The following is a 10,136-nucleotide window of genomic DNA, read 5'->3' as shown; positions in this document are numbered from 1 at the left end:
ACTGCATGTTGCTTTAGATGCTTCAACGGAATTGAAGAAGTTTTTGATAAAAATCAGAACCGATGTAAATTTTGAGGAAATTGTAAATGATGTCATGAAAATTGACGAAAAATTAGATGTCGAGGCTGAATTTGAAACTTTCAGATCCAGACCCCTAAGATGCCGTAAGACTCCAAAGAGTTTTGATTATGAACACGAAGACCATACTATAAATGATACGAAAACCGCTTTTAAAATTAATGTATTTTTTATATATCGGATTAAGCTTTATCCTCCGTAGACGAAAGATTTAATTTATTGAATAATCATAATGACGTGTTTGATTTTTTATTTAAAGTACCTAAGTGATGACCAAGATCAAAGTCGATTAAGAAGTAGCTGCAAATTATTCATTGGATATTAACGCCGATGATTTGTGTGAAGAAATTCTGTCGTGTCAGTCTTTTTTCAAAAAATTCGATGTGGTGAAAATTCTCAAATTGATATATTTAAACAATTTGACAGCTATTTGCCCTAACATCATCATATCATTACGAATTTTGCTAACTATGCCAGTTACCATAGCAAGCGCGGAAAAATCCTTTTCTAAATTGAAACTTATAAAAAATTACCTGCGCTCAACAATGAGCCAGTAAAGATTAACAAATTAGCAACAATATCCATAGAAGAGGCCATATTAGACCATATAGACATACACGAGATTATTAAGGATTTCGCAAACAGAAAAGCGAAAAGAGTGGAAATAATATAATTTAAGTATGTTTATATTCTTACATATTTTAGGCTCTTGTTGTTTTTTAAACATAGCATACGTAATAGTTAAATCAGTATTATTAGAAAAGTTTGCTATTTTGTTATTAATATCTAAGTATACAATTAGATATAATATCTTAAATAAAATATTGTTACAAAATCCCTAACGCCGCAGCTGATTACAGTCACCCAATTCGACGAAGGGACCTCTACCTGAGCATGACGACACACGCGCGTTGCCTCCCTAGGCGGTAACTGGAAAAGTCTCGGAAAGAATTCCAACGTCGATCCTGAGTGCGAAACATCGCGATTGATATGGAATTTCTAGAAATTCTAGATGCATCGATCTTACTATAAAAGAGCGAGTTCCTTCGGCAAGAGTATTAGTAAGAGAGTGTTCGAAGTCTCAAGCAAGCGAGTATTCTAAGTGAATTATAATCAGTGCAGTAGTTGTGTATTAAGTAAATAAAAGTTGTCTAAGTATTATTAGTGTTGTTGTTTTAAAAACGAACCCCAAGTAAATATGGTAACAGTGGTGTCAGAAGTGGGATTTTACTGATAAATAAAAACAATAAATTGACATTTTTGTGAAAATTATAAGGCATTTATGGTGAATAAGAGAAGTACATCGTACGATACGATGGAGGACATGTTGCAATTTATTCAAACACCAATTTGCGAATGCGGAAAAACGACGACAAGAGGAAAGAGAAGTCGAGGAAAAGCGACGACACGAAGAGGAAAGACGAAGGCAGGAGGAAAAAGAATTAGAAAAGAAAGAACGCGAAGAGGCGCTCCAGAAAATTCTCGAAGAACAGAGAAAAGAGCGAGAAGATCTCCAGAACATTCTAGAAAAACAAAAGAATGAATTAGAACAAATAGAAAAACAAAGGAAAGCAGATTTCCAGAATGTTCGAGAACACCAAGACAAGTTCTTCCAGCACATGCTTCATAAAACCGAAATACGAATGGAAGAACTAAAGAAAAATCTAAAAGGAGAACTAAAGGAAAGAGACATGAAAATCGACGACGAGGTTAAAAGAGAAGTGCATACAGTACGAGAGGAGATGATAGGACTAGAAAAGAGAGTCGAAAAACATATAGCGCTTCTCAAAAATCAAGATCGCCGAGACAGGGTTGCCACATCTACAATTTCCGTGAAACCACCGACATTTGATGGACAGTCGTCTTGGTCCATGTACCGCCGCCAATTCGAGGCTGCAGCAACGACGAATGGATGGGGTGAAGAAGAGAAAGCTACAGCACTTATCGTAGCTCTGAGAGGGCCAGCCTTGGGTATGCTGCAAACGATACCCACCGAACAACAGAGTAAATACGAGGATCTGATATCTGCACTAGAGTTACGGTATGACGATCAACACAGAGAACAGCTGTACCGGGCCCAAATGAAGACGCGTACACAAAAATCCGGTGAGAGTCTTCAAGAATTCGAAGCCGATGTGAGACGCCTGATTCAGCTGGCTTATCCAGAAGCACCTGGAGATTTCAAGGAGCAGCTAGCGGTGCAGCTATTTATAGATGGTTTAAGAGACCCAGAAATCCAAAGAACTTTGCGATTGACAAACTTTAAGAGGAGTAGCGACGCCTTGGTACGTTCGTTAGAAGTAGAGGCGGCCTTCAATACTTCCAGACCGAAAGTGCGGGCAGTATCTATAGAAGAACCTGAACAACGACCCGGCACAGCGACTGGTTCAATCGAGAAGGTTCTAGAGGAAATCAAATTAATGATAAGTAGAATCAGCACCCAGAAGATGAGGACATGCTATAGGTGCGGGAAGCCTGGACATCTCATTAACGATTGCAGAGTGAGAATGTCACCAAGATCCAACTTACCGGCGAGGATGTCGTCACGTACACAATCACCTGTGAGGACAAGGTCATCCAGCGAGTCCTCAAATTGGCGGCAGGAAAAACTAGAATTAGCCAGCATATCGGGGCGCATGCTGGCTAATAATAACAGAGCCCCCAGGGTCATTCAACAAGCTAAAACGAACAACCGACAGCCTAACCATATCAGGAAAATTTAATAAAATGGACGTGATATGCACCATAGACACCGGTGCTACAGTTTCCTTAGTACGCAGCGACATCCTTCGACCTGAAAGCGTGAAGCCTACTTCTTCCAATTTCGTGCTTCGAACAGTCACTGGTGAAAACGCACCTATTCGAGGAGAAGCTGAAATAACACTGATTCTTGGGCGACTCACCATTACTGATACAGTGTACGTTGCAGACATAGAAGATGAATTCATACTAGGAATGGATTTGATCAGTGAATACGGCTTTTCATTCGACAACGAAGAGAAGATTATGAAGTTTGGAGAAGAGGAATTTGTCCTTACCACTCCAGCAGAAAGGGCAATACCTGTGAAACTGAGCTTAGTGTGATATAATGTGTTAAAACAGTTGTCACTGTTAGGCAACTTGTAATACATATGAGATACTACAAGTTGGCAACACGGGACAATCGTGGTTAACGCGGGTTATGTCGACAGGGCATGACTACAAACATGTGCTCATGATCACAATATCTAATGTTATATGTTATACAATAAACTACCAACGTTGAACGCTAGTTGTGTTATTTATAATCTTTTGGCCAGATTATACATGGTGTCAGGTAGTGCTTTTGGTAGTGTGAGCCCGCTAGATTAGAATCAGTTGAATAAAATGGAAAACTTGTTTCGTCCACCAGAGCCGCTTGTGCTAGATGGCTGCATTGCAGAGAATTGGAGAAAATTTTCACAAAAATTTGATCTGTTGTTAACGGCCTCAAACTTGGTATCGAAGCCTGAAGAAACCAAAATTGCTGTCTTCCTAAATCTTGTAGGGGATGACGGCCTTGAACTGCACAATAGTTTCAACTATACAACTCAAGAAAAAGAGACCCTAGAGGGTATAAAGAAGAAATTTGAAGAATACTGTTCCCCGACTGCTAATGTTATCTTTGAGCGCTACAAATTTAACAGTATTACGCAGAAAGAAAATCAGCCCTTCGATAGTTTTTTAACTGAACTCAGAAAAGCAATTAAAACCACTGAATATAAAGATCAAGATGACATGATCAGAGATCGAGTAGTTATGGGTATTTGGGATAAGACCACGCAGGAGAGACTGCTTCGAGAAAGCAGATTAACCCTGAATAAAGCCATAGAGTTTTGTCGAGCTACAGAAGTAAGTAAATCACAAGCTAGAGTACTGCAAAGTGAATTGCAAGTAGATACAGTTAGATACAAACGTGATGAACTTGAGGGAGAAAAAATTTCTTGTAAGTACTGTGGATATAAACATTTGAGAAGTAACAAGTGTCCAGCATTAGGCAAAACTTGTGCAAAATGCCAGGGTAAAAACCATTTTGCAGCAGTTTGTCATAAGAATTTCAAGGTGAAGAATGAAAATCAGAGGCATAGTGTGGTAAAACAAAAAGTGTGTGAGATTAAAAGAAGCAAGAATGAAAACAATTCAGATTCGGCCAGTGACAGTGGAGAGTTTTTTATTGATTCAGTGAGCTTAATTAGCACTGTAACTAAGAAGATAGAGCAAAATCGTGAAGAAGAAAGAGTCTGGAGTCAAAATGTAGCAGTAGAGAACAGAGGACAGGTAAATTTTAAACTAGACACAGGTGCTGAGGTTAGTGTTTTACCTTTGCATGTAATGAGAAAGTGTAAACTTGATAAACAGATGAAACCAACAAATGTCACTTTAGTTTCATATGGAAGTAATAGTTTTAAATGGAAATAAAGCTCTTGTACATTTTATTATTGTTGATGCTGAAGGACAACTACCCTTACTAGGGCTACCAGGTTGTATATCGTTAAGGTTAATTAAACGATTAGCAAGTATTAGTTCAAACTCAAATTTGGTATTCAGTTGTTTAGATGATGTTACTAAAGTGTACAAGCGTGCCTTTGATGGCCTGGGTTCATTTCCCAAGGAACATAAAATCTGTTTGAAAAGTGATGCTATACCACATATTCAGCCACCCAGGAGAGTGCCAAGATCTTTGCATGATAAGCTTAAGTTAAAACTAGAGCAGTTAGAAACTCAGGGTGTAATTAAAAAACTTGATGAACCTACTGAGTGGCTGAATCCGTTAGTCATAGTTGAGAAACCCAACGGTGACCTACGGTTATGTTTAGATCCTAAACATTTAAACAAAGCTATACAACGAGAACATTATTTAATTCCTACAGCAGAGGAGATTGCTGTTAAATTATGTGATAAAGAATATTTCACAGTTCTTGATATGAAAGATGGTTATTTCCAAATAAAAATTGATGACCAAAGCTCAGCGTATACTGCTTTTGGTACACCATTTGGTCGGTATAAGTTTCTAAGATTGCCCTTTGGCATCAGTTCAGCCCCAGAAGTCTTCCAAAAAAAGAACTTTGAAATATTTGGTGATTTGGAAAATGTGGGAGTGTACTTTGATGACTTAATTATTACAGGTAAAAATGAACAAGAACATGATTATAACTTACAACTTGTACTAGAGCGCGCCTTGAAATATAACATTAAATTTAACAGTTCCAAAATTCAATTCAAGTCTAAGTCAGTTAAGTTTATGGGACAAATATATTCAAAGAATGGAGTTGAGCCAAATAAAACCTATGTTAAAGCAATTCTGGATTTACTCAGTCCAAGCAATAAAAGTGATTTACTAAGAATTCTTGGCATGGCTAAATACTTGAGCAAATTTGTCCCAAATATGTCTAAAGTAACAGCTCCCTTAAGAAATCTAACTAAGCAAGATGTTCAGTGGGAGTGGAATAATTGCCATCAGCAGTCTCTCGCTGAACTTAAACATTTACTTGTGTCTGCCCCCATTCTGAGCTTTTTTAACTCTGAAAAAGGTATAGAAATTGAAACAGATGCCTCGAAAGATGGCTTAGGTGCTTGCCTCATACAGGATGGACATCCTGTTGCGTTTGCCTCGCGGAGCCTTAGTAAAACTGAACAAAAGTATGCGCAGATCGAAAGAGAAATGCTGGCAATAGTGTTCTCGATACAAAAATTTCATTTTTTTATTTATGGGTTGAAGGTTAAAGTTAACACAGATCATAAACCACTTGAGAGTATATTTAAAAAAGACCTGGCATGTATTTCACCACGCTTGCAAAGAATGAGGCTGAGATTACTTAATTATGATTTGTTAGTGACCTACAAGCCAGGAAAATATCTGTTTATTGCTGACACATTATCCAGGGCATTTTTGTGTGAAGCAGGTCTAAAGTCAGACCGAGAATTTAATTTTGCCGTACATTCGGTAATAAAAAACATTCCCATGGCTGACGAGCGAAAAAGTCAATTTAGAAAAGAGGTGGAAAACGATTTACAGTTGAAAATTGTGTCTGACTTCTGTTCTAGTGGATGGCCTGAGAATAAACATGATGTACCTGACTTCGCCAGACAGTATTTCAAAATAAAAGATAGTTTAAGTTTTGTTGATGGACTATTACTTTTGTCTGACAAAATTGTAGTACCCCATAACCTTCGGTTTGATATGCTAAAACGGTTACATGAAGGCCATGTTGGCATAGAAAAAGCGAAATCCAGAACCCGTCAAATATTTTATTGGCCAGGCATGAATGATGACATAGAGCACCATACAAAAAAGTGTAAGGTGTGTGAAGCCAACTCAAACAAACAACAAAAAGAAACTTTGATGCAGTACCCTATGCCTGAACGCCCTTGGGAAAGGCTCGGGATCGACATTTTTACATATGCTGGTAGGAGTTATTTAGTAGTTTTTGATTCATTTTCAAACTGGTTGGAACTACATGACATTAAAGATAAGTCAATCAAATCAGTAATTAAATCTCTAAAAAATATATACTCCGTTTTTGGTTCGCCCGATTTTGTGAGTTGTGATAATATACCGTTTAACAGTTTTGAATTCAGAGAGTTTGCGAAGGAATGGAATTTCAAAATACTTACCAGAAGCCCATACTACCCACGTTCCAATGGCCTTGCCGAAAAAGGGGTAGGGATAGGAAAGAATATTGTTGAAAAATCATTAGAGTCTGGTGGTGACATTGAGGTTGCATTATTACAGTATCGCAACTCGCCCCTTAAATTCGTAGGTTATTCCCCATCTCAACTTCTGATGAGTAAAATTTGTAAAACCAAAATACCTATTTGCGCAGAGTTATTAAAGCCTAGACTGTGTGAAAACATAAAGGAAAAGTTTTTAATTAAACGTCAAACATATACAGACCAGTACAATAAAAATTCTAGAGATTTAAGACCTTTATATAGAGGTAGTGATGTAACAGTTTATAATCATGTCCAGAAAAAGTGGGAACCTAGTCAGATTGTTGAGATTAGCGACTCTCCGAGATCATACATTGTTACTGATCAATTTGGAAATTGTGTAAGACGAAATCGAGTTGATTTGAGAAAATCATTAAATACATTTGTACCGACAAAGGAATCCACTTCATCAGGACATGTAGAAGATCCTTTGTCCAGTAAAACAGATTGTAATACAAACGACCAGCCCTACATTTCTCAAAAACCTGAGTTTGTAGATATCACCCCTAGCTTTGATGGCTCAATTCAGAATAAAATAAATCCTAAACCTGTATTAGAAACGCATAAGACATCTAGGTCTGGTCGTCGAATCAAGTCGCCTTGTCGGCTTAATTTGTAATGGGGGAGGATGTAATATAATGTGTTAAAACAGTTGTCACTGTTAGGCAACTTGTAATACATATGAGATACTACAAGTTGGCAACACGGGACAATCGTGGTTAACGCGGGTTATGTTGACAGGGCATGACTACAAACATGTGCTCATGATCACAATATCTAATGTTATATGTTATACAATAAACTACCAACGTTGAACGCTAGTTGTGTTATTTATAATCTTTTGGCCAGATTATACACTTAGTGAATACTGCGGGAATTCCTGGTTTTTCGGAGAAAGTAGTTTACGCTATCGCTGATGAAGACCCCGGGTGCTATGTTGGAATAGTCCAGTCATGAGATGAATTCCCCAGCAAATTAGTTTTTGCACGAGCCTTAGTAAAAACGAAACAAACCATCCCTGTGAGAGTTGCCAATGTGTATCCTGAAGCAGTAACCGTTAAAGAAGGTGACGTCATAGGAACCTGCGAACCAGTCACATGGGTGGCGAACTGTGATTCAAACGACCACCAGGAAATAATAGCAGCCTCTAAAAGTGTTATGATAACTCTTGAAAAATCACTTAAACACTTATCAGGAGAAGAACTTAAGGCTGTCAAAAAACTTCATCAAGAACGAAAGTGATATATTTGATTCGACAACATTCGGAAGAACTAACTTGGTTAAACACAGAATTGATACTGGCCAAGCCCACCCGATTCGACAACCCCCAAGTTCCGTTTACCAAGCAGCAAGAGGTGAAAGAGCTTGTTGGCAAGATGATGAGAGACGGTGTGATTGAGGAACCGTCGAGCCCTTGGTCCGCACCTGTTGTATTGGTCTCCAAGAAGGATAGATCTACGAGATTCTGTGTAGATTATATGAAATTGAACGATGTTACTAAGAAAGATAGCTACCCTTTACCAAGAATAGACGACACATTAACAACTCTGGCTGGTTCACGTTGGTTCTCAACACTAGACCTGAAGAGTGAATATTGGCAAGTGGGCATACATGAGGACGATAAGGAGAAGACTGCATTTTCGACTGGGAGCGGACTTTACCAGTTCACCGTTATGCCGTTTGGATTGTGCAATGCTCCAGCCACATTCGAAAGACTGATGGAGCTGATTCTGCGAGGGCTTACTTAGAAAACTTGCCTCGTATACCTCGACGACGTTTTGGTCATGGGGAAGACATTTGAAGAACATCTGTATAATTTGCGAGAAGTCTTTCAACGATTCAGGAATGCCAACCTCAAACTGAATCTTCAGAAATGCTCACTGTTCCAGAAAGAAGTGGGTTTTCTAGGTCACAGAGTGTCATCAGACGGCATCCAAACAAACGAAAGAAAGATACAGGCAATCAGAGACTGGCCGAGACCTAAAGACAAACATGAAGTGAGGAGCTTCCTAGGTCTCTGCACCTACTATCGTCGGTTCGTGGAAGGATTTGCAGATATTGCGGCACCTCTTCATAAGTTGACACAAGACCGAGTCAAATTCGTCTGGTCCAACGAAAGTGAACGAGCATTTGGGAAACTGAAAGTTGCTCTATGTTCCAGCCCCATTTTAAGTTTTCCACGTCGACGAGGCTTGTTCGTCCTGGACACAGATGCCAGTAATAATAGTATATGAGCCGTACTATCACAGGAACAGGACGGTCAGGAAAAAGTAATTGAGTTCTTCAGCAAAGTATTGACCAAGCCAGAAAGGAATTATTGCGTAACCAGAAAGGAACTACTGGCAATAATCAAGGCTGTAGATCACTTCCACAAATATCTGTATGGAAGAGAGTTCTTTAACAGAACAGATCATGCAGCTCTGAAGTGGTTACTCGAAATGAAGACTCCTGAAGGACAAGTAGCAAGGTGGATTGAGAAGCTGAACCAGTATCACTTCAAGATAAAACATCGACCAGGACGGCTGCATAATAACGCAGATGCCTTGTCCAGAAGACCTTGTTCGGATGTTTGTAAACTCTGTGAGCGAATTGAACGACGCGAAGGAATCAACCAAGTGAGAGTGATGGCAGACGATAATTGGACCACAGCAAAAATGAGACAAGGTCAAGAGGGTGATCCAAACGTTGCAGAATTTTTGAAATGGAAGGAAAGTGGAGCAGAAAGACCCTCCTGGAAGGACATCTCTGATCGATCACCAACGTTCAAGGCATTGTTGGCATAATGGGATTCCTTGATGGTTGAGAATGGTCTACTGAAGAGGGCTTGGGAATCGGCTGATGGCAAAAAAGTGATTTCCCAACTGGTTGTGCCTATGTCAAGAATAAGTGGCGTCTTGGAAGAGATCCATGATGGTAAATCGGGAGGACATCTATGAGTTAACAAGACCTTGGATAAAATACGACAAAGGTTTTACTGGGTTCAGTGTCGAGAAGATGTAGAGCGATGGTGCCGAAGATGCCCAAGATGCGAAGCCAGCAAAGGTCCTAGAACAAGATCCAGAGGTGAGATGAAACAATACAACGTTGGTGTTCCCTTGGAACGGATCGCCATCGATGTAGCCGGACCATTTCCGATGACGAATGATGACAACAAATACATCCTAGTTGCCATGGACTACTTCAGTAAATGGGTTGAAGCTTACGCCTTGCCTAATCATGAAGCATCCACAGTTGCAAGAGCTCTGGTGGATAACATGTTTGCAAGGTTTGGTGTGCCAATGGAGTTACATTCCGATCAAGGAAGAAATTTTGAGTCGAATTTATTCAAG

General features: G+C 39.2%; 1 protein-coding gene across 1 annotated transcript; it reads left to right on the top strand.

Annotated features, from left to right (window-relative positions):
• The first annotated feature begins 3,444 nt into the window (after positions 1-3,444).
• LOC141484787 (uncharacterized) lies at positions 3,445-8,555 on the top strand. The gene is made up of 3 exons (XM_074180162.1): positions 3,445-4,404; positions 4,481-7,422; positions 8,039-8,555. The coding sequence occupies exons 1-3, from the start codon at positions 3,445-3,447 to the stop codon at positions 8,553-8,555; spliced, it is 4,419 nt and encodes a 1,472-aa protein (XP_074036263.1).
• The last annotated feature ends 1,581 nt before the right edge of the window (positions 8,556-10,136 follow it).

Source organism: Leptinotarsa decemlineata, unplaced genomic scaffold (genome assembly GCF_025532065.1).
Source record: "Leptinotarsa decemlineata unplaced genomic scaffold, Ldec_3_MD MMD2_P_RNA_scaffold_2, whole genome shotgun sequence".
Classification (NCBI taxonomy): Eukaryota; Metazoa; Arthropoda; class Insecta; order Coleoptera; family Chrysomelidae; genus Leptinotarsa; species Leptinotarsa decemlineata.
This window is presented reverse-complemented; position numbering and strand designations above follow the sequence as displayed.